Source organism: Alligator sinensis, unplaced genomic scaffold (genome assembly GCF_000455745.1).
Source record: "Alligator sinensis unplaced genomic scaffold, ASM45574v1 scaffold554_1, whole genome shotgun sequence".
NCBI classification, from domain to species: Eukaryota; Metazoa; Chordata; order Crocodylia; family Alligatoridae; genus Alligator; species Alligator sinensis.
Genome location: NW_005842424.1, coordinates 359,639 through 384,449, shown reverse-complemented (window position 1 = coordinate 384,449; position 24,811 = coordinate 359,639). Strand labels below are relative to the sequence as shown.

Below are 24,811 nucleotides of genomic sequence, written 5' to 3'. Positions count from 1 at the left end.
TTTATTCAAGTCTCTGGAAGTTTGAATAGGTTCAGACCTAGGTCTGGGTGACAAAATGATTCCTTGTTCTCTTTCTGTGATCTCATTATTCTGGCTTCAGAATTTTTAAATAAAATATTAATTCCAGAAACAGTTAACTATACCGTTGAAGTGTCAAGTTCCAGGATGCTAAAGCAAATTTGTTGGCTGATGGTTAAGATTTTTTTCTGCTTTATAAAAAAGCTGTTGTGCATGGTTTGCAGAGTTCCATCTTCAAGAGCCCCAGGAGCTGTGGTAAGATCAAGATTAGATGTTCTTTCCAGCTATTTTGGTGGCTTGAAGAGATGAATGAAAGGTATCTGGTTTCATAGGTTGTGTATATTGGTAGGGGGAAATCTACTCGAGGGATGCATGATTAATGATATTAAATAGCTTCCATATGTTTGTTGCCAGCATGTGGCAAGTGAGCCAACTAGTCTACAGACTTATTTTGCATTGTGTGGGTGTTGTTCTGACAAAGGCCTTGACTCTTTAGGAATCAAAAATTTTGCAGCCTTATTCTAATCTATCCTCAGTGTTCTTTCTTTCCTGGTAGCATATGTATGCTATTATTGTCCAGTTGTCACTTGTGATGTAGAAATGTGAATATTTCTCAAGAGTTTTTAATGGGCATCAATGGCAGCTTGGAAAATCATCATTAGAATTTTAAATAGATTAGGGGAACATAGACTGGAATCCAAGTGGGAGGCTGAAGAGTTCTCCTGCTTCTAATAGTAAAATATTTGTGGAGTTCGGGAAAAAAAATTACAGGTGATGATTTTCTAACAAAGTATTGCTACCAATTCAAGGTAATACTCTTATTCCTCTTTCTGATGGATAAGGACTGATCTCTGAACTTAACATAGGTACAGGTAAACATTTTAACTTCATTTGTTATGTATAGATGGAATTTTAGGTCTAACCAGTAATGCACATACTTAAGGCTGATTCCCTTTCTCCCCTCTCTCCCAAAACCTGAAAACAGTCATAATGAAAATTCAGTGGGAGGAAAACTTAAAAAATGAAATGAAAATTGGGACTTACCTGAAAGAAACACAATCCTGCAATGACATAAGAAGCTTCTTTTGTAAAAACCATCTTGATTAAGAGAAATGAAAAAAGCAATTCAAAATAAAATACCAGTATGTTAACGGTGAAGTTGATAGCAGTGAATACAAATTGAGAGTTAAGAAATGAAAACCACTGATTTTCTATCCATGTATCAATATTACCAAATCTATAAGCAGTATTCAGGACAAGTAGTAAAAGAAAGGTCAATCATAATTTAAGTCAAGGCAGAAGTATTTAATAAAAAGTAGTACTCTGTTTGGGAAGAAGTAGGATTTTTTTTTTTTCATATCTCACAAAGTTGTCAATTCTAGTAATAGGTAAGAGCGTGTTAAACATAAATTAAGCATTCTTAAATCTGCAGTGCTAGGTAACTAATATTCAGCAACATAAGAGAACTGGTCAAGTGTTCTCCGAATCACTAATATTAATTTATTTGTTTTTATATGTGACTTTTACTACTGGAAAGTTTCCAGATGAATAGAAGTAAGGAGAAAGAAATCTTTGTGCCAGTAGTTAAAGGTAAATGGAAAGACCTATGAAACTATATGCCAGTTAGAGTGATATCAGTCTCATCAAAATTTTGGAAAGGTTGACCTGGGATATAGTCAGTGGAGAGTTCCAGAATGGTAGCATAGTTGATGTTGGTCAGTATAGTTTTATGGGAAACAGGTTTTATCAAACAAGCGGTGCTTTCAAAGAGGTTACAAGATTGGCTGATAAGATTAACTGACAAAAAAGCTAGACTTCTGTAAAGTATTTGACTCAGTTCTGCCTGACATTCTGGTAAAACAAAGTAGCATTATACAAATTGAGTACTATTCCTATCAAATAAATAGATCTAAACAAGTAATTGCAAATCCCTTTCCTGTGGGGATGTTTCTAGTGGAGACTGCAATCATTAGTTCTTGACTCAATCCTATTAAATATCTTTATCTGCACTCTAGAAGCATGTTTACAGTAACTGCTGGAAAACATCACACATGATTAGTGCAATAGTAAAAAAACAAAATGAAGGGGATATCAGTTGCACCATATGTTGTGGATTGCTTAGGAAGATGGGCTTGTTTGAACAACTTGAATTTTTAACACGGCAGAATGCACAACCATATTTAAGAAAAATGAAGGTAGGCCACACTTAGGATGCACAGTACCCTGGAATGCGGTGACACTTGAGGTCACAATAAATAAAGTGAATGTGAGCTCCCAGTGTGATGATGGTATAACTGAGGTGAATATGTAAGCAGGGGAATATCAAGTAGGACAAGGGAGGTGAAACAGCTTGTGCATATGGCAATAGTGATACTTTTTCTGGACTGTATGGTTTAGCTCTGGTGTCCTCAGTTGAAAAGGGATGTTCGGAAATTAAAAGGTTCATAGAAAAGGTATAAGAATAATTCAGGGTGTAGAAGTGTGCCTTGTAGCAAGCAAATACGGATCAGTTCTTTATCCAAAAGAAAGTTTAAGTAATTTGATCATATTCTACACAAGGTAAAGGACTACATGGGGAAGACTTCTGATAGTAGATGCTTCTTTAAGATAATGGCATAATGACATTCAATGGTCAGACGCTGAAGCTAAACATAAAAACCAGAAACAAGGTGCATGTTTTTGACAGTATAATTAACCATGAGAACAGTTAGGGCTATGGTTGATTCCTCATTACTTGACATTTTGCTTTAAAAGGCATGTTCAAATGAAATTTAAGGGCATGTTTCAGGAATTGCTGGGTGAGGTTTCTGTTAAGTAGAAAGCTAGACTAAATGAGCAAACTAAACCTTCTAGTGTAAAGAACTATGGAACAATAGGTGTATAAAATGAGGGCTTAGGAAATTGGAACATGGGACTTCTAAGAATTCTCTCCCGCACAAGTCATTTGTTGCCTTATGGTTATGAGCAGTGCAAAGTAATGAAGGACATCTTTCAGGATCTGCAGGGACTGCTCCAGGGTTGTCGTTTTGGGGTGTGTTAAGAGGTGGGTAATCAGCCTGCTAAGTGGCATGAATCCCAGTCACAGGCAGCCTCTTCTCCCTATCTATAGTTTAGGGACCTGTAGCATCCAACTTGGGTTTGTGAATTCCATTTCTGCAGCTGGGCATTTGACTTTGATATGGCATGTTGAATGTTCCCACACCTAAGAGAGCCTTTGAATCTTGCTTTACATAGTTTTTTAATTATATCCCGCTTTCTCCAGCGTTATCTTTACATGGCTTTTATCTATAGTTGTAGCCCTGATATTAGTATAAGCTATATAAAATAATAGGTTGTTAACATAAACTATAAATATTTTTGCAGTGAAAACATACTTATTCATTCTGCAGACAACCAAAATGCAGTTCCAATGGGATTGGCTATGTCTGGGTGTCCTGCTATTTAGCTCAGTAACTGCAGAGATTGAGGATGAAGAAATCCAAGATGCAGATGTTGAGGTAGAGGATTTTGACAAGACCTCCCAAGAAACTGATGTTGACAAAGGCAGAATGTCTTTAGAGGTAAGATTATAGGTGATATGATTCAAAGCATAAGTTATAAGATGAGTAATTCTGTGTCATAACTGTATTCATTGTTAAATCTCTTAAATAGAACAGTTTAGCATATAATGACAAGTCATATGAAGCAATTGGATTCTTTTTTCAGTTGCTGTATGACACTGGAATCATGCATGAGACTTGCTCTGACAATCTACCAGAGTAGAAAATAGTGCCTTCCATTGCCTGGAATAGAATGTGCCTAGAGCCTACATCGACACAGAATGTGCCTGATAAACAAATTGCAGGGATTATTTATGCTGAAGGCTGGACCCTTTAAGGCCTTTTAAGTACTTTTGGGTACAACAGACTAAAGACTTGTATGGCTGGAAATTAAACAGCAAATGTTGCTTGGATTTATCTCTGCTTCAATTTGGGTTCTTGGGTTTTTTATTATGACCTTGACTCTTATCCCCCAGGATTTCTTTTTAAATTTTATTGCTTTTTTATATGAGGTGGGGAAAGTAGGAAGGTTGACAAAATACAGCAATAAGTTTTTTTTCTTTTGTCAAAAAGTAAGGTACAGTTGTAACAGCATCAAAATGTGGGGAAGGAGACAAGAGAATGAAAATCAACATGGCCAGACACAAACATTACATTTTTACCAGTAACTTTAACAAAAATTTGGTGCACACAGACTGGTTTAGAAATGGCAGAACCCAATCTAAGATTGCACCCCTCTTCCCCCCTGGAAGGGCCAAATGTGGGTTCTGTTCTCTACCAATCCATACTGTGCCACTTGCGGAAAACCGTGTAACTTAGATCGATTCTGCCTTAGGCTTTTTTAATGTCTGTATCTTGCCCATAAGAAAATTAATAAGGAGAAAATAGAAGATCAGGGTGAGTTAAAGCAAGTTCACTAAACTCTCCCTAGGTTTCCCTTTAAATTAATATTCTCACATACAGAGGTTTTTGCCAGCTGCTGTTATCCTGCATAGAGGCAGTTGTCTTCTTTGAATGTGTCTGTGTAGATGTGTAAACATATTGTTCAAACACTTTGTACACATACAACTTGAAAGGAGAATTGGGGTGTTCCTTTTATGAACAACTTCAAAGTATCCAGCAAGGTAAAATTTAGATTATCATTCAATTATTGTCACATTTTTTGTAGTTCAAGTGCCCCAAATGAGATCTCACCAGGGCAGTGTACAGTACAAGGTATAAGATGATCTGAACATTTCTGGGTAAAGCAGGATATATATGTAAATAATAATAAGTTACTTTCTTACTACTACTGGAAATATTTTTTTTGATACATCCTAGGATTGCTTTAATCTTTTCACAGATAGATCACACTGATAGTCATTATGTGATCAACTAGTTCAGCTTGGTCTCCTTTTGTATTGCTTCCAGCTGATAAGTTTTATAGGTTGGTTATCAGTCTCTATGTGCGTGCCCCGGATGTTTGACTACTGAGTTTTGTTTAATTACCATTATGATTCTGTGAGGACTAGAGACTGATTACTTTGGTCCTCAGAGTCATCTAGTTCTTACCCTACAATACCTTGACCCTCCTCTTTGTTGACAGTGACTCCCAACTTTGTCTTCAGCAAATTTCATTAGCCCACTGTAATTTTTTGTGCTAAGGTCATTGGTGAAAATATTAAATGTGCTTGGTTCCTTGTCGGAGCTTCAACATTACTTATGCTAAGAAAATGATCTGGACCATCTGATATCTTAATCAAAATTATAGTTTATTGGTTAGCATTATTTTGAAATTAGTGGTTAGATCATTAATGGTCTAAAGCACTTTTTAAAAATGTAAAAATGGATTCCTTTGTTTGTAGGCAGGTGAAATCTGGGTCAGTTTGAAATGTCTTTTGGAGAGTTGGAGTCCAGGTCATAGGAGAAAAGCTAGAACAGGTTTTTTAATAGGAGTTTTCTGCTTTAAAGAATACACAATACAATAGATTTATTGGATAGCTATTCCATGCAGAAGGCAGAAAAGATGTTTCTTTTGGGTCTGTCTTCCCTCCTCTAGTCAGCAGATTTTCCCTGATGGACAGTGTTAGTGTCTCCAGACTTCTTCCTGTGGGAAAGCATAAAATGCTTTTGAACTTCCCACATTTTATTTTTAAAATCCACATCTTTTTTTTCCCTCCCTCTCCTAGATAGTAAAAAAACAGAGAAAAGAAGGCCTTTTCTGGAGCTCTTGGTGAGGGTTAGGTAGGTCATGTCATTAGTGGCACCTCTCTTTTTTTCTAGCACTTTTTGTTGGGTTAGAGGCAATGCTGTTAGTTCAAAGGACTCCTGTTCCTACTCTGTTTCAACAGTTTCTCTGTCCTCCATTTTCCCAATAGGCAACCTCAGCTGTCTGGGGCACACTTCTTGCTAGCCAGGTTTGGTCTTGTTTATAGCTTCCTTATTCTTCTTTTAATTGTTCATCTGTTGTGCCTTCCCAGCATCACTTCCAATAATTGGAAGGAAGGAGACGCTTCATATCTGTCTCCAGTGTGGTTTCTTACTATCCCAAATGGTCTGGGACAGTTCTCGCACCAGTGTCCCATTTTTTTCAAATCCTTCCCAATACTAGTCATCCATGTTATTGGTCTGCATATTTCTGGATTTGAGAAGAAAACTCAGAATTTGGTTTTAGTGTGGTCCTTACCTTCAAATTACTGTGATTAATAGACCCTTCAGTGTCATGTGCCTTTATTTAGGAAATAAAAAGTTGGTCTTTTACACACTCAGATATTGTATCTTTTTTCCAAGCCCTGTGAGAGAAGATCTTTATTTTTGAAATCCTTTTTTTTTTTTAAGTTCATAACTTAGTTTGTTTAGGTAAAGAGTGGGAAAGGTGTTTGAATTGCTGTTCTGAGCAGTTTTATCTCATTTTTTTCCCCATCCTCGTGAAATCTTATCTCCTTGCCCTTTCAAGTGTTTGCCTGATGGCCTTTTTTGTAACCTCTTTACCAGTATTGGATATCTCTGCCATGTCTAAATGACAGAGGTCAGAATTGGCCAAGACTCCAGAACTTCTCCTGTGGATTTGCAACATGTATTTTCTCCTCAAGGACAGGTTGGGTGGAAAAAAATGTAAAACTTCCAATGACACATCAAGTAGAACAGTTGAGTCTGATCTTGATAGTATGGTACAAGCCTTTTTGAATGCTCAGTAGAATCTTTTGTTTCTTGACAATATGCTTTATTCCTAGTTGTCCTGTCAAATGGTGAAATAAACGAGGGCCTTTTTACATTAGAAAAACTTATCAGCCATCATTTTTAGCTGGATGTCGTCAGACTTTCTTGTGATTCTTGTCAAACGACAGATCTCAGAACAAATTTACCTAAAGTTTTACGTAAATGTTGTTGGTTTGGGGTTTTTTTGTCTGCAGTTTTTGGATGCAGATTTCTTCCCTTGTTCTGCTATAATGATATTCTTTTATTTTAAAAAAGTTAAGAGTTTTAGAAAAATCATTTATTTTTATTAGATGGTTCGTATAAATAAGATGCAACATATCACATTTTTCCTGTAAATTACTTCCTTAGCATGACAATTTAATATGCAAAATCTTAGCCTATTGTTAAACACCTCCAATTGAAATGCTAGTGTCATTTCTATTTTTAGAATAGAGCACTAATATTCTTTGCCTGTCTCATAGTTAAGTAATCCAGTATGGTGCCTGGACATCTATAATCTAATTTTAAAAAGGCAAAATATGTTTACCAGGAGTTTATTGACTTTAAATAAATTAGTTAAAACAGAAAACATAAGCATGCAAAGACATCAAGACATTTCTTAGAAAAGACTTGTGTATGCTCAAGTAGAAAGGGCTGACTATATGTGAGAGAAGACAGTTGATTGATCAGGCATTTCTTGCTCAGGTATGGTACAAACAGAAAACTCTTGCTCTTTCATAATCCTAACATAGATATACATGTAATAAATGTGTTTGCTTGCTTTTAGAGCTATGATAATGTTTCAACCAATAATAATTTTAATTATTGGACATTTTCTTTAAAATCTTTAGGTTGTATACAAGACCCCAAAGCCTATCGGAGAAGTGTATTTTACAGAAACCTTTGATGGAGTATTGACTGGGTAAGTATGCTTAAAAGAAGGCTTTATGAATTTTGAATTGTAACATTTTGAATAACTGATAACAGCTAGAAATGATTCACTCATCCCAGCTTGTTCTTTAATAACTTTGTCAAAAAGAAGTCTGAAATGAAGATCAAGGAGGTTGTCCAGTAGGTCTCATTTCAAATGGAGGATTCTTCCCATTTGTTCTGGTGCATTTTCCAGCGTAGTTTTAAGTATCTTAAATAATGGTGTTTCAGTTTCAATATTCAGATGTCAAATTGTAGAATAATCTGTAGCGAGAAAAACCTCCCTTAAAATTAATTTGTCCCATTACTTCTCATGTGTCACTTCATATGATCAAAAAGGATTAGCTATTTATATTATAGAGAAGTAGGACTAGAAGGAATCTCCATAGGCTATCTAATCCAACCCTGTGCCTGAGGCAGGATCATCCCTTAATTATCCTGTACAAATCCACTGTCTAACCTATTAGCAAAACTACACAGTCAACCCTAACAGCCACAAGACAACACCCTAATCTGCCACAGGTAAAGTAGGGGACCACAGCAGCCAGTGTCCTGCTTCTGCAAGGATTGTTTAAATACTTGAGAGAGATCCAAGGAAGAGGTCCTCACCTCCCTCCGCTGCAAAGGAAGGCAAAAATCCCCACAGTCCATACCAATCTGACAATGGGGTAAAAATCCTTTCTGACCCCAAATATGGTGATTGGTCTGACCCTGAACAGAGAAGCAAGACCCTCTAGCCCAGAGGAAGTTGGGTGCCACCTGAAGTGGTAACTAGAATGAAAACCTACCAGCTTTGCCCTAAACCCACATAGTGTTGGTATTTCATCCCTGGAAATTTTCGGTATAGACATTCTGTTCAGATATTAGTTAATCCTGTACTAAGTGAGCTTTTTAAAATTGGTTGACTTGAATGCTGTCTTCAGGCATTGTGTTTTCTATGCTAGCTCAATCCTCCATTTTTAATCTTTTATTTTACGGAGACACTCTTGGTTTTTAACCACTCTACAGTACAGAATTGAGATCAGGCTCCCAAGGTTACACAGAAATGTCCTTTTTCTCACCTGGGAATTGCAGCAGTAATTTCTTTATGTACTAATCTTGTTCTCTGATTCTGCTGCGTCTTTTGTTGCCTTTTCTGATTTATCTGCCATGCTTTGTGTTTGCTTTTCATATGCAAAGAATTAGCCATAAATATATTTGCTTTGGTCCCTACCCTTCACAGGAGCATTTAATAAGACATGGTTAACATTCTGTTAAGAAGGTTTAACAGAGCCTGTCTTGGGAAGATTGAGAGAAAGTGGCTTCCAAAAATGAAAATATCTCAAGAGAAGATGCTCTGCCAGCATCTCGCTCTGAGAACAGCAGCCTGAGTGATTCACTTCACTGTGGTGATTTATCATGGGGGGGGTAACCAGATTCCCAATTTCTTGGTTTTTAAAACTTGAAAAGGAAGTTGTTGCTGATCACAGGTTTTTGAATAAATGTGCTCAGACATGCAGGCCCACTTAATAGAGACTGTATCAAATGGATGGGGAAGGACCAGGGTCTAATATACTGATTGTTGTATAAAACTTTTCCTGTCTATAATATTACTGAGTAATGCTGGCTGAAACGCCAAATGGAGAATGTTTGTCCCCTTAAGACATTTTTCTGTTTCCTTGCAAAATAAAGCTATTTCCAAAGTAACGTGAAAACTGTTCATGATGAGAGAAACTAATTGATAACCGTGAAGAGATAGCAAGGAGATATCAAATTATTAGCTTGAACAGTTCATTTGTGCAAGACTGCAAATATTGTGATTGAATACTTAATGCCATCTGACTTCATGCTGCAGCGAGTCAGACTTTGTATAAGCCTTCTGCTGCTGACCTTCTTGCAGTCGTCTCTTTTGCTTCATTTGTTTTATCATCTGTGTCTAGTGACCTGTGAAAACAAAGTTAGTGGAGAAAGCACTATTAAGAACAACAAAGCTCTGGAGGAAGAAGAAAATATTTAAAGTCCACCAAATTTATTAGTGGAGATGCCTGTACATGAGTCAGCCTTACTCTCAAAGCTCTCTGAAACTTGCTTCAGCATACAAAAACAAATATTAACAGTAGGTCCATTACTCTTCTACAACAGGTGATCCTAACTTCGGATCAAAGGAGACCATGCTGTATTTGGGATGGGCAATATCGCCAGTATCCATTTGTAATCTAAATATGAGTTCCAATAGTTTGTCCTTTCCCTATATTGTAGCTGTGTTTAGCTTGCAAGGTGTAATCTTCGGCTACTGGAATTTTACCAGACACTTAGGATCATACGATCATAAAAATTTAGGTCTGGAAGAGACCTCACAAGGTCATCTAGTCCAGCCCCCTGCTGAAGGCACAATCATCCCTGACTAAACCATCCCAGCCAAGTGTTGGTCTAACTTGCTCTTAACCTTTCAAGGGTGGAGATACTGCAGTTTCTCTAGGTAGCCTTTTCCAATGCATAACTACCCTCATAGTTAGAAAGTTGCTCCTAATCCAAAACCTAAATTTCCCCTGCTGAAGGTTGAGGCCATTGCTCCTAGTCCTCTTCCCTGTGTGCTTGAATGAGGGGAAAAAGGAGTGAGTGTTCAAGCAGCAAGTTGAGTTGACATAAAAACATTAAAGAGAGATCACAAAAGCATGCAGTTAAGGCAGTGGGAGCCAACATTTTTAAGTGTGCCACAAATTAGCCCAGCACTGTCCCTGGTCCCTGACTGCCACTCTGATCCCTGTTTTATGCCTAATCTACTGCACTGCGTTCTGTTCCCTGCCCTCTCTGCTGCTCTGCTGCCTGTTCCCTCAATCTGCTGCATATCATGCCACTTGTAGCAGTGGGGAAAATGTAAATGTTAATTAGAGCAGCACAGAGAAAGATGCACTTTAAAGCTATTTGGGGAATGAAGGTAGTGTGTTCAAGAAAGGAAAGGAAAATTCATTTTTAAAATACCAAATAGTATATTGGTATTTTGTACTAATAGTACACTGTAATTGAAACAGCATGTAATTGATTTATTCCTTAAATGTTAGAGGGAGATATAATGTGTGATTTGGAAATTAAGAGATGTGGTGGCATAGGTGTCTTTTATTCTTGTTATTAGGTATTACTTGTGTTATCTCTTGTGGCAGTATCCTCTTTCTGTTGGTCCAGAGCTAAATAGACTTCCAGACCTTTATACCAGTGCACTTTTAGATCCTTTTGGGCATCTCAGGATAGTTTTACTTTGCTCTTGCTGAGAAAACATTCAGACTGGAGTGCACTGGCTGCATGTCTTCATAGCCGTTTTGTAGCACTCTGGAGCAGGAGGCCACATTGACTGCACAGTGCTGAACCACCCCAAAAAGGATGTAGGACTTGGAGCATTTCAAATGCATGTCTGTCAGTGCAGTGACTTTGAAAGGAAGTCTCCAATTTAAAAAAAAAATCTATAACACAAGGTTTCTGAATGTCAGAAATGCCCTGAGGAACAGGGCATGAATCAACCATAGAGATTTTGTTGTTAAGGAATTCATCTTCTTTCCTCCCACACTCCCATCCAAGGGGCAGGCTTGGTTTCTTTTGGCAATGGAGGCAAATGACAAAGTATAATTTTGGTATTTTCACTGATTATCTGGCTATACAGTGCACTGCAGGTCTTCTCCAGACTGCTTTGTATTTTGTATTTCTTGCAGAAAGTGGAAAGTAGAGTAGGCTTTGTGTCATCTTCCTAACATCAGAGGTGTCTCACATACCAAAACAAGTGTGCTTCCAGGAGTGTGCTGGCTTTGTAGTATTGCAGGTCAATTTTTTTTGTCCTTTAGTGATCCTGATACAATAAATATACAGTTAATGGTTAGCGTGTAACTATAGATTAATTAAATTACTTTTAAAAGCATGATCCCACCATGTCACAAGAAAATGGTGTTAAGATTGGTTTAGAGTATTAACTTAACTGAGTTGTTTTTTTTTTCCTTAAAAGATTTGAAATTTTTTTTTTAAATTTAAACTTTGAATTTTCTGGGTAAATAATTCTGCATTTTGAGACTAATGATTTTTATTATGTAAATAACTAATATTTACTTTCAACATTAAAACCCATTTAAAGCTGGAATGTATTTGAGAATTAAATTACTTTCGAATATTTCATTTTTTACTGCTTGCTAGGAGTTGATAATAAATATGCCATAGTTTATACCAATCTATTTAGGGAAAACAAAAATATTATTTCTTATGTTCTGTAAATTTCAAAAAAATCTGTGTTTAATATGGTTTAACAATTCTGCCAACAACTTAATCATGTAAAAAGCCAATGTAATTCTTACTGTATGCATTAAATCAGTGAGGCTAACCTTTTTTGGCAGGGTGCCACAAATTAGCCCTGCATCCTCCTCAAATGCATATCACTCCCCTTCTGCCTGATTTTCTGCTTTGCTTTCTGTTCCCAGCCCTATATTCTGTTTCTCTACTGTTCTGCTTTCTTCCCTAGGCTCCCTGCCTGATTTGCTCCTTTGCTATGCTGCCTGTCTCCTCCCTGATTGGCTCATACCCCACACAGAGGTTGCCTGTGCCACATGTGGCACCTTTGCTGCAAGTTGGCAATCTCTAAGTTAAATGATGTTTTTTATTACATTTTCTTAGTACTTGTTTTAAAAACACTGTTTTTCTTTTGTAGGTGGGTGTTGTCAAAAACCAAGAAAGAAGACACAGATGAAAATATAGCTAAATATGATGGTAAATCTTTAAATTTTTAATTTGGATTTATTCATGCTATGTAGGTTCTATTTCTCAAAAAATATTGTAACTTCAATTCTAATTTACATTATTACCTTATTTAGAGACACATTTACAGTGGGTAAAAAAAAAAGCCTTATCTTGAAAGCTGTACATTTGTATCCTGGAAATTGAACGAAATATAGAAAATTTCCAGCTATTTGGATGGAATGTTTTTTGTTAACAAGCAGTGACATTAGAAGCAATTTTGAGCGTTCTTGCTGCATTAGAGCAATATTTTTAGTATATTGTCCCAGAAAGGTTTATTGACTTAACAAAAACACAACTACGCGTAGTAACAAGACAAACAATGACAGACAAAAGCAATTCGCGTTGGCAACTTGTCGGCAGTCCCCTCTGATGCCTGATACACGGCAAGCTTCTCTTTCCACAAAGTTCAGCGAAGTCAGGCGTCCCCGATCAGCGCTGTCCAAGAGGTGTACCGGGAAGAACCCTGGAATACAGTTCTTGGGCTTCTCGAGGTGGCTTCTCGATGTCCACGGGCCCACTGATCCAGGCAACAGCTAACTAATCCTTTTTACGGAGCTGTATCTTCCTTCTGAATGGCTTCCAGATATTCCAGCTAATTTATAGCTTCTGAATGGTTCTGATAACATACAACCACTTGGATTCCTGTTACTTCAACTGTCCTTAAACTGACCAATAGCAGTACAAGCCTTGCATTCCTTTGATAAGGTAATTTTAACTACACCACAGGGCTTTACTACTTCAAGGCCTTGCTAAATTTACTAGGCCTTACTTTATACAAGACCTCACTACATCTTAAACTTTAATTAGGCTTTTAGCAACAACATATAGCTTAATATCTAAACAAATACAGAAAAACACTTAGTCTATCTAATCTTCATAGAGCCTTCAGCAAGCACCTTTATCACACAGACATAATTTCAGCTGTCACACTCCACCCCTTGCTTGCTGAAGCACTATGATAGCTACAATTGAAATGCTAAAGCTACATGCGCTACGTCGGAAAATGGGGAGGGATCTATAAATTTAACTTGCATAGCATGAACAGATTTACGACAACAATGGTTAAAACACTATTTAGCTGTTGCTAGTAGGGCAATGCAGAATACTATGATGTTCAAGATGGTTAGCCACGTAGTTGAGGTGACACTTGGTGACACACAAATAGTACAGATTACATCATACTAGTTACATGGCTCAGGCACGTTGACAGCTAGACTGATTTGCCCACCCTCTCGAGCAAGGCGAGCTAACTGAGTGCCTTGCCGAGCCTTTGCCTCAAGGCTTTGCAGCTTATTTTTCACTTCATTCTAGTTTTTCTAACCATGGCATGTCTGCTTCTGATACCCATGAAGTGGGTATCATAAAGTTGAGAGGTATAGTCTCAGAGGAAATTTCTGGCTGTTTTAGGGCAATAGTATGGTTACTTAATTGCAGTAGAGCAGTGGCTCTACTTTTAGCTCCTAAGCAACATGAATTGCACAAAATCTAGGTGGTACCATTTTCATGCAGCAAACGACCTGGTCTTTCCCAACAAACATATTGCCCTATTGTTACATATGACACATTAGGTAACTCATATATGCAGGTCATGTTGGATGGGCTGAGAGGCTAGCCTCTCCATAGGGTTCCTAATCTAATTAAGGTGCTACTAATTTGAACTAAGGGGGACTGTGCTACATACTGAGGGCCATCGGGGGTAACTATTTCCTATATGGGGCGATGCAGATTCTAGTCTCAAAGGCATCCTCCTCCTAGCCCCATGTTTAGCAAATAAGCAGTGGTCTAGTTTCTATCTTTTACCCCCTGCACCAGGAATGAACTTTTTTTTTTAATTACAGCCTTCTCAAGTGGTAATTCAGGTACTTTGATAGGGGTATCTCTCTTTAAATGTTGCAGGCATCTCATGATTCTCTAAGCCCAGGGAGCCATTTTCTATTTTTAACGTTGTTTATTTCTTAGGAAAAATGCATATTCAATGATAACTCAACTTGCGCACAAGCGGTACTTCAAGTTTGATTTTTGTCTGATTTAAAAGCAGTGTCCGTCATGACCTGGGCAAGATGAGCTGTCTCTAATCCTACATCAGTTAGCAATTCGTCAGTGTGCTCTAACGTTTTTCTTTCAAGCATGCCTCCCCTAGTGAGCAGCCCTACCGCCTGTTGGAGATTGGCTACTCCTTCGGTGTTTTTTGGGGATTTATCCAAGTTTTATATATTCATAGCTGAGTTAAGTCAGTCTCAAAGATAACTGTATTCATGGAAAGGAAAATGATTGGCCATTCCTATCTAAGTAACCCTTCAGCTACATGGGCTCCTGCTGAACAGTTTGGAAAAGTAGCTTGGACATACCATTGTTCTGGTTTGAACAATACTCGGGCAGTGAACAACGAAGCATTTAGGAGGGTTGGGATTTTAACTTGTTACCTCCACCAGGGTGTGGAGTTATACACGGGCGGTGCCGGGGCCTCCCAGGGGGGAATGGCCAGAGATAGTAGTGAACACCCCGTTTTCTCACAGATCACATTTATCTTTCTTTCTTTGGGAGCTTGTAACCGTGCTTCACCTCCTAGAGAGCGAAAGAGCTCCCACTGTCACTCATGGGGACGGTACTGTATTGGGTTAATGAAACGGCATTGTCCTGGCAGAATCATAGCACTAATTTGCTTTAAAAACCTTATTGGTATAAAAGGATGAGGATACATGTTGGAGACTTGCATATACAGTCTCCTTTTAGTTGTATTAAAGTCGGTACTATTGTGCCACGCCTCTGTGTAGGTACAATTCACAAACTATGTAATAACTTTGTTCCAACCTGTAATGCGCTCTCCTACCTGTTGGGCCTCACACCATAGTTGGAGAGTGTTGTCAGCCATAGGAATGAAAGAGGGCAGAGTCTCTCATAAACGCAGTGGCTCGAGAGGCTGAACAGATGCAGAATGCACTATTGGGGACACAAACTCAGGGACGTTGAGCTCAATGGGGTTCCCGTCAGGAAGTATGTAACAAACACTCACATGAGCAGAGCTACAACAATCACTTCCCCTCCCACAGTTAGCCATTCCAGCCTTCAGGTAGGGAGTGAACTCAAGATAACTGGTTCCACAGGTGCACTGACAGTTTCCACCTTGCTAGTCAACTATCCTGTTTCTTCTACTCGGAGACCAGGACTTCACTTGCTCTGGGGTGGCGGGTTTCTTCTAGTATGGATACTGCAGCTGGACCACGTGAAGGCCATCTGAACTCGTTTCTGGGGGATGCTCTTCAGGGTCTGGCCACTCCTTGAGCTCTTCAGGAGCAAGTTCATTAATATCTGGGTAATAAGAAGGATAGTAGACACACCCTACTTAGGAAACACAATAAGGCATTAATAAAAAGAATACATTCATAACAGTCTGCTACTTAATGGTGCCAGTCAATTTAGACTGGTGACAGAGCAGGGCTCGTCTTCAGTGGCAGGCTCAATTAGAAATGGTTATGGCTGCACTTGCGGACAGATCCAATCTGTAGGAACAAGACAACAAAGAACTTGGCTCCCTGTAACAGGTAACCATTCTGGGCTGAGCTAAACTGTGACCCATGCACCTGTTCCTGAGGCAGCCACCCGCCTTCTCGCCTGCCATGCCTTGTTGTTAATTAATTAGTTGATGAGCGTGAGCCTGCCATTGTACTGCCCCGTTGCCAAGGGGCGCTATCTGCGGCTCCTATCCTCCCCAATACCGCAGCCCAAGCCTCGCAGATGGAATAGCTGTTATGTATCGGCCTTTTTCCCAATTAGGCCCCTCTTTGGGCCTTCTCTGTGCTGTCGCCCTCTCTCGGGGCCTTCTTAAGTGCTGCCCCCTTCTCTGCACTGCCGCCCTCTCCTCGGGCCTTTAAGTGCTGCCCCCTCTCCGGGGCTCGCCACACCCACGCTAGGGCCTCTCAGTAATGCCCCCTCTCTGGGGCTCGCCATGCCCGCACTGGGCTTCTCAATAAGGCGCTCCCCTCTCTGGGGCTTGCCACGCCCACGCTAGGGCTTCTCAAAAGTGCCCCTCTCTAGGGCTTGCCACGCCCACGCTAGGGCGTCTCAAGAGTGCCCCTCTCTAGGGCTGGGGTCTATGCACCCCATATGCTGCACCCTCCTGGGCTCCAGGGTCCTCACACTCTGCTGTGGGTTCCCCCTGAGGCCTCCTCCAACCCCTTATAGCCTCACCCAAACCACCGGTTTAAACAACAACAAAACACAAGCCCCTGGGCTGTAACATAAATTGAAGCCGCCTGGCTAAAACAACATTGCTCAAACCTCTGAGAGCTGCCATAAGCTGTTGCTGCGGTCAGGCTTCTCTTCACCTCCTGCCTTAGGGAGCTCCTGCCTCTCTGGCTGCTGGCAGCGAACTGCCTCTGGCCTCAGCTCCTGGGCTTTATAAGGGCCAGGCCCTGCCCCCTCTGGTCAGCTGACCTTCCCTGGTTGCCCTGGCAACCCACAGCTGTGCTCCTTAGTCACTGCTAGGGCTCCTTCCCCAGCAGTTTTCCCCTCTTCAGGCACAGGGCACCTGAGTGCTCTGTGACACTCCCGTTAGATAAATCTGACTTAAATGCTCACTATGTATTATGCATATCTTTTGCTAATAGTGTCCCTTCCCATTTATTTCCTTGAGGATGCTTCACTACCACTCAATCTCCTGCCTGGAGCTTTCCTGGGTCACCACTCCTAGGTCGCTCTACTGCCAGCTCGCGGGGACCACCCAATCCAAAGGCCTGTTGCATGGGGCTACCTCCCGGACAGGGTTGGTTATTGGCCCAATTGATAGCTCGATCTAGGTGCAAGTTCCAGTCTTTAAAAGCTGGGCCAGCGGCCAACCGCAAATTGCATTTGAGGATGCCATTGGCTCGCTCTACCAATCCGTTAGACTGAGGATGGTATGGGCTGTGATATGTCCATAACATGCTATGTTTCACGGTCTAGTCATACACAAGATAATTGTGGAAGTGAGGGCTATTATCACTTTGTAGTTCTATAGGTGGTGGACACACAGCTAGCAAATTTTCTAGTGCTGCACAAGTATCTTGGGCTGTAGCTCTCGCTGAGGTACGGGCAAATGTTATCCTCGTGATAACTTTTACTGCTACAAACACATACCGTTGCAACATGTTTTTGATGTTAATGGATTCTGTCCATGCAGGCTTATAACTCTGGATGCTTTCTGTCTAGGCTGATAGTGATGGGATGGCAGCCGTCAAGGGGTCAGTATTAGCATTCAGAGCTCGAAAGTCAATAGTCAAGCGCTACCCTCTATTCGGTTTGTGCACTGGCCACACTGGATTGTTATACGGAGAGTGGGTTCAGATAATAGTCTCGTCTTTTAACTGCTGGCTTATAATACACTGACTAGGTTGGGTGGCCTCGGGGGGGAGTTTGATACTGGGGTCTGTGTACTCCTTTCATGGGAGGCAGGGTTAGTGGAATTAAGCTACATCGAATTCTGTAATTATATTACAGAATTATAGCTGTTTCTTCTGGTTCTTGGTGAGGCACTGCACACTCAAACTGCCAATTTTTTGTTTATGGACAAACCGCTGTTTTCTTAGTACATTAAGTCCCAGTAAGCTTGGTCCCCCTTTAAGTATTAGTGCGGCTGCTGTTACCTTAGAGCAGAGCTTTCCAAACTTTTCATGTTGGTGACACACTTTTTAGACATGCGTCGTTTCGCGACACAGTAATTCAGTTCCGGGGGAGGGGCCAAGGGAAGCAGACGCGAGTAAGGGAGCTCCGCGGTGCCCTTCTGCAAAATTTTCTGCATTTCGCGCGACACACCTACACACTGCCGCCGACACACTAATGTGTCACGGCACACAGTTTGGAAAGCTCTGCCTTAGAGCCATTAGGTAACGCGAAGGTTGCTCGGACTAGATGTCCTGGTCATCTGGTGCCTCCTACTCTAATTACTTGATAAGGGGTTCTTTTCTCTCCTTTCTAATCTGCGGAATCTAAAATGCAAATCTGGGCACTCATGTTTAATAGCATATCAATTGACTTTTCACTTTTACTTAATTGAATCTGTACAGGTATCCGAATTAAGGGGCCAATATTAACTTTAGATACCGGTCCTCGGCCTGCTACTACTCCCATTGTGGCTCCTTTCTTTGGGGGTTGGGCTGGCCGGACTCCCTAGGCCATGTGTTCAAGCGGGGCAAAGGCTGGCGGCCCTGCATGTGCCTGGGAAAATGTTGACAGTTTTGCTCTCAGGGCAGAGAATCTCTCCAGTGACACTGGTGGCACAAAAGGCTCTGCTTTTGGTCTTGCCCTTTTGGTACAGTGTTTAGCCCTCAGCCCTTGCAAGACATTGATGAGCAGTCTATTGATTTGCACTTCATTGAAACAGGTAGCTAACAAGTCTTTCCACATTTTTGCTTGCAGAGTCTTGGGCTGGCCTTTCCCGACTTTTCTCAACAATTCAAGGGGGTCTGGGGGTTTATCTTTCACTGAGGCCACTGCCATGGCCTTGGCAGTTTATCTGGCTAATGCAAAATGGGTAAAAGCTGCACTAACCGCCGGATCGCATCTCTTACTGGGTGATTCACTGCCTCTGGCTCCAAGGCGAAGAAGGCCAAGGTGCACTTTATTGGTGCTTGTTGGCAAAACTTCCTCCACAACGGTGCTGTCACGACTTCTGCATCTGCATCTGGCGTGTGAGTCCAAACCGCTGCACGAATAATTTCAGTTAGTGATAAGAGATGCAAGCAGCAGACAGCCTCCTCTAAAGTGTCCCATGCCTGAGAGGCAGGGTTAAGCTCTTCTTCCATATTACTGGAAGCTGCAGTGGCTTGGAGTGCAGCAGAAAGCAAAGTAACATTTTCATCACTTCCTGCAAACTGATTTAACTGGAGCTCAGGACACAGAACTATTTTTGCAGCCTCGGCTCTATTCACTGAAATTGCAAATGCCCCTTCTCTATACGTTTGAACTAGCCAATTTATTACTGGCTCTCCTGGCTTGGATTTTTGCTGCTTTTGAATATTTTTAATCTCTGCACAGGTAAAGGAATGCAGCTCTGTTCAGAAATTCTCTCCTTGCGGCCTTGAAAGAGCTATCACCATGGGAAAAAACTTGGCTGAGTTTCTCCCTCGGCGCGGGCAGGGAAGGCCTGGCTAGGTTCCTCCCTCTGGGAAGGAACATACGGGGGTGTTTCAGCACCAGGCTCGTCATAAATCTCCTCCTCTCCATCAGTCTCCTCCTTTTGATCTTCCCAGAGCTTAACTTTTGGTTTGTCTCTATACAGACACTTGTGGGAGGATGGCTTCACAGCCTATGCTAACTGCACTTTCTTCTGGAGGGGAGCAGCCATGCGCAGGATCATAATTTTTCCTTTCTTCCGTTTTAATGTTTCCAAGCAGCTCTGCGTAGCTCGCACAGCCTTGCACACCACGCTGTTGGAATTTCTCACATCTTTTAACTCCTTACTCAGCCGGGTGACCTCTTCCCGGAGCTGGGTATTCTCTTTGGCCCCTAACCACAGGCATGTGGCCAGCAGCCACGACAGGCATCCCTTCTCAGGCTTACCCCGGGCAGCAGTAGCAAACCTAGCCCAATGATCGGGTACAGTTCCCAGGTCACTCCAGGCAGGTCTCCACCTATCTTTATCCCACCCGGGATTCTCTATCCCTGTCACTTCCTTAAGCAAAGCCACTAACGGGGCCCATGCAGCTCCCTTCATTCCGACCTTTCTCTCCAGACCAGAGCCTCTCAATCCTGTTCGTGACACCAATTTATGTCCTGGCCGCCTGCGGAGGGTTCGGGATTGAGAGTATGGTTGGGGGTAGAAAGGTAAGAAAGGTTTATTGACTTAACAAAAACACAACTACGTGTAGTAGCAAGACAAACAATGACAGATGAAAGCAATTCACGTCGGCAACTTATTGGCAGTCCCCTCCAATGCCTGATACACAGCAAGCTTCTCTTTCCACAAAGTTCAGCGAAGTCAGGCGTCCCCGATCAGTGCTGTTCGAGAGGTACCGGGAAGGACCCTGGAATGCAGTTCTTGGGCTTCTCGATGTCTACGGGCCCACTGATCCAGGCAACAGCTAACTAATCCTTTTCACAGAGCTGTATCTTCCTTCTGAATGGTTTCCAGATAATTCCAGCTAATTTATAACTTCTGAATGGTTCTGATAACATACAACCACTCGGATTCCTTTTACTTCAAGTGTCCTTCGACTGACCAATAGCAGTACAAGCCTTGCATTCCTTTGATAAGGTAATTTTAACTATGCCACAGGGCCTTACTACTTCAAGGCTTTGCTAAATTTACTAGGCCTTACTTTATACAAGGCCTCACTACATCTTAAACTTTAATTAGGCTTTTAGCAACAACATATAGCTTAATATCTAAACAAATACAGAAAAATACTTAGTCTATCTAATCTTCATAGAGCCTTCAGCAAGCACCTTTATCACACAGACATAATTTCAGCTGTCACATACGTACTGATGACATAGTAGTTGGTATAATCTGCATGGTAATGTGATGCTTTCTCAATTTCCAATACATCAAAAAGATTGCTTAGCTGTTGTTGCAATTAAATTTTACTGTATCAATTCACTCTGGTTTTAATGAATAAAGATACATGCCCTTAGCAACTTTTTTAATATTGACAAATATCTCCTGATTTGTTAGTTGATGCTCCCAAAAAGCCACAAGAATGAACCTCAGGAATATATCAGGAACTATGTGATGCATTTATTTATCTGTGTAGGGTTTTATGGCTCCTTTTGTGCAGCATATTTTTTACTTCAAGTATTATAATAGGTATAGGTAGTAATGGAAAGGCTCCTCTGGATTTTTTTTCTTTTTCAGTCCTGCACATTGCCTGATAAAGTCTTGCTTTGGGAAATATCAGCCTGAATGTGACTCTGTAGTGCATCTGCACTTTTTACTGTGGTTATCAGAGGTATGATTAGTGGCAATAATTTTAATTCATTACAGAGTAAAGAGAACAAATTGAGTTTTTCCTACAACAAAAGGAGACTAGGGATTGCTTGCTTTTATGTCCAATGAAAGAAACCTGCATGAAAATGGAGATGGTGGGGAAGGTAACTTGCAGGCTTCCGTTGATAAAATATCATAGAATGGATACTTAAGTTTTATCTGATCCTTGTATAAACTCTCTTAAGAAGTTGCAGAGGTAGGTACAAGTGCAGTTGTTAAGAAGCTTGCAAGAGGTTAAAAGTATAAGTAATACTGAAATAAAGACTCAAACCTTGTGCATTTGAAAATACTTGAAAAAGCTAAGCTATTTCCTCGGGTATAGATTGTCTAATAAAATATATCAGATTTACCCACAGAACCTTGTCAAGCTATTTCCTAAGTACTTGTATCTGTCCTGCCTGCCCTTCCTCGTTCCCTTCAGGCTGAATCAAGTATCTTACTTGGTTAGTAGCAGTACCTTTGCATCAGTAACAGTGGCAAAAGAACAGGTTAGGGACTGTTTAGAAAAGCTGGACATTTATAAATCCATGAAGCCGGATGGGATGCACCCAAGAGTGCTGAGGGAGTTGGCCCATGTGATTGCAGAGCCACTGGCTATCATCTATGAAAACTCATGGTGATTGGAAGAAGTTCTGGATGATTGGAAAGGGCAAATATAGTGCCCATCTTTAAGAAAGGGAAGAAGGAGAGTGCCTAATTAGCTCCTCAGTGAATGTCCCAGCATCTACATGTGTGACCCTATTAGGTCACAGTAAACTAATAAACTCAGCCACAGGTTAGTACTTGTAAATACAAATACTATCCTGCAGCGGAGTTTTTTAGTGCACAGCAACACTTGTATAGAAGCTGACAGGGCTGGCTGGGGCACCTAGGGTGCTTCATTGCAGGGGCTGCCTGCTGGCTAGCCCCACACTAGAGCACCCTTTTGTGGTGCAGCCAGCCCCTCCACAGCATGTTGAGCCAGCTCGGATGAGCCCTGGGCTGGTAGGCTGACCCCCTGGATCCCCTGCCAGCCAGGGCTGCTCCAACTCTGCTCAACGTGCTGTGATCCCAGGTGCACTTGTAAATGTAGCATCCAGGAGCAATGAACTGTAGCACAATATGTGCCACAGTTAATTGCTTTGAATTAAATTGCATATGTAGATGCTAGGGCTGTGCGAAATGGCTGTTTTGTTTCCATTTCAGATTCTGCCATTTCAGAGGACAGTGATTCGTTTTGGTGTTTCAGATTACTGTGCCATTTCGATTTGGCTGAATCTTTTTCAGAGATTTGGAGTGACTGGGGAGAGGCAGGCACAGCTGAGTGACTGCAGGTTCTCCTGCAGCTCCTCCTGCTGTGCCTACCTCTGGCCTAGTGTAGGGAGCCATGGGAGAAGTCCCCATGGCTGCCCTGCCTGGCCCCATCTCCTGCCCAGCTCCATCCTCCTGGCATTTAAAAAACAAAAACCTGTGCACTGACCGACTCCAGCAGCGGCAGTCGGAGACTCTGAGGGCTTGTGGAAGAGTCCCCACACGCAGCATGGGGCACTAAGGATCCCCACCACCCCCCATTTGTCACCCATGTGGCAGCTGCCCCATGGCACGGGTGCCATGCACTGTCTGGGGGCTGGGGTGGCTCCAGCATTCAGCTGGAGCCCGGAACCACTCAGCCCCAGTGGCCCCAGCTCCCAGACAGCGCGCAGCAACCTGCCGAGCTGTGCTGCACCTGCGTAATGCGACAGCTGCCGTGCGGGTGCCAGGCTGGGGGGGAAGATGAGCCCTGCTGCCCCCACTGCCTTGCGCTGTGTGAGGGGACTCTGCCACGAGCTCTCAGAGGCCCCGATTGCCATTGCTGCAGCCAGTGAGTATGGGGCTTTTTTAAAGGCCAGGAGACTGGGGACAAGCAGGGCAGCCATGGGGGCTTCTCCTGCAGCTTCTCCAGTTGTGCTTGCCTCTCCCCAAGCAGGAGGAGCCGTGGGAGAAGCCCCTATGGCTGCCCTGCCTGGCCCCATGCTCTGCCCCCAGCCACCCAGCACTTTAAAAAGAGGGCTGCTGGGCTGTGCCGGACTATTCCTGGGGGGGTGCCTCCAAAATATTCTGAAACGTTTTGGATGGTTTCATTTCATTTTGGAGATGTTTTGGAGCATTTCATTTTGGATTGGGTGTTTCAGGTGCTGAAACTGGCCAAAACGCCTTCAAAATGAAACGGCTGCCGAAATTTGCACATCCTTAGGTATTATTTGAAGTGAGTGAAGGGAACTAGGTTCCATTTCTCTGGAAAAGAAGTTTTACTTGCACTAAAGTATTTAATAATTACTATAATTTTCTACATTGTTAAAAATATTTTTTTATATCAAAATCACCTTTTGAGCCTTTGGAATTGTAGGGAGGGTGTTCTTGTTAAAATTTGATGGGTGCTGCATCTGTGGCCCTAGCAGATGTTAAAATAATGGCACAATTGGGATTTGAGGAATTTTATGCCCCCTTCTCAAAATTGCTTGTTCTGCTGTACCACATGATTACACCACCTCCAGAAAGCCTTTGACACACTTCCCTGTTCATACTGATACTGGCTTTCATTCAGAGCCATGATGTGTAGTATCAACTGTCCTCCTGTTAGGATAGTCCTTGAGCTGCTTGTTTTCCAGGAACGAGAATCTTGTACCTATCTAGAGAAGGTAAGGTTATTTACTTTGTAACTTTTCTTCTTTTAAAATACCTAGTGTGATAGTAAGCTGCACTTTTTGAAAGGTAGCTAGGTTGCACAGTACCTTGTTGTTGTTGTCCTTATGAATGGTGACAATGGAGACAAACTTCTGTCAATTTAGTGTATGTAGGTTTCAACAGGATTCAAAGAAATATTCTTTAGGTCTGAGGAAAAAGCCAGGATAGCTGGAGCTAAAAACAGTCTGCAGGGATGTAGAAGCTTAAGGATTTTGCTCCACCTCAGGACGAGCAACCCCCAACACACACAAAGGCTTGGCAGCACCAAACTGACTAGCACCATGAATGAAAGGGACCTGGAGGTAATAATGGACCACAGTATGAATATGAGGGAGCAGTGTGATGCTATAGGCAGTAGCGCAAATAATACTCTGGCACGCATCAATCGATGCATCTCCAGCAAATCCAGAAAAGTGATTCTTCCTCTCTGACCAGCACTAGTGAGACCGCAGATGGAGTACTGCATCCAGTTCTGGGCACCACACTTTAACCAGGACGTGGACAAGCTTGAGAGAGTCCAGAGAAGAGCCACCCATATGATAAGAGTCTTAAAAGGCGAGCCATATGAGGAAGGATCTGAGGCAAAGAAGGCTGAGAAGGGGACCTGTTAGCAGCTTACCGCTACACTAGGGAAGTACATCAAGGGCTCTGTGAACAATTGTTCACCAGGGCACCCGAGAGGAAAACCAGGAGTAATGGCCACAAACCCCTGGAAGATCAATTTAGACTC

The 24,811-nt window shown here is 41.7% G+C and overlaps 1 protein-coding gene across 4 annotated transcripts in view; it reads left to right on the top strand.

Moving 5' to 3' along the window:
• Nucleotides 1–3,386: 3,386 nt before the first annotated feature.
• Nucleotides 3,387–24,811, top strand: part of CLGN (calmegin) — a 60,640-nt gene continuing 39,215 nt past the window's right edge. For all 4 annotated transcript variants that reach the window (XM_006030120.3, XM_006030121.3, XM_014522953.2 and 1 more), the window contains exons 1-3: nucleotides 3,387–3,578; nucleotides 7,586–7,656; nucleotides 12,328–12,386. In XM_006030120.3, coding sequence (XP_006030182.1) covers nucleotides 3,417–3,578; nucleotides 7,586–7,656; nucleotides 12,328–12,386 — 292 coding nt within the window. In that variant the 5' untranslated portion in view covers nucleotides 3,387–3,416. The remainder of the gene's footprint in view (nucleotides 3,579–7,585; nucleotides 7,657–12,327; nucleotides 12,387–24,811) is intronic.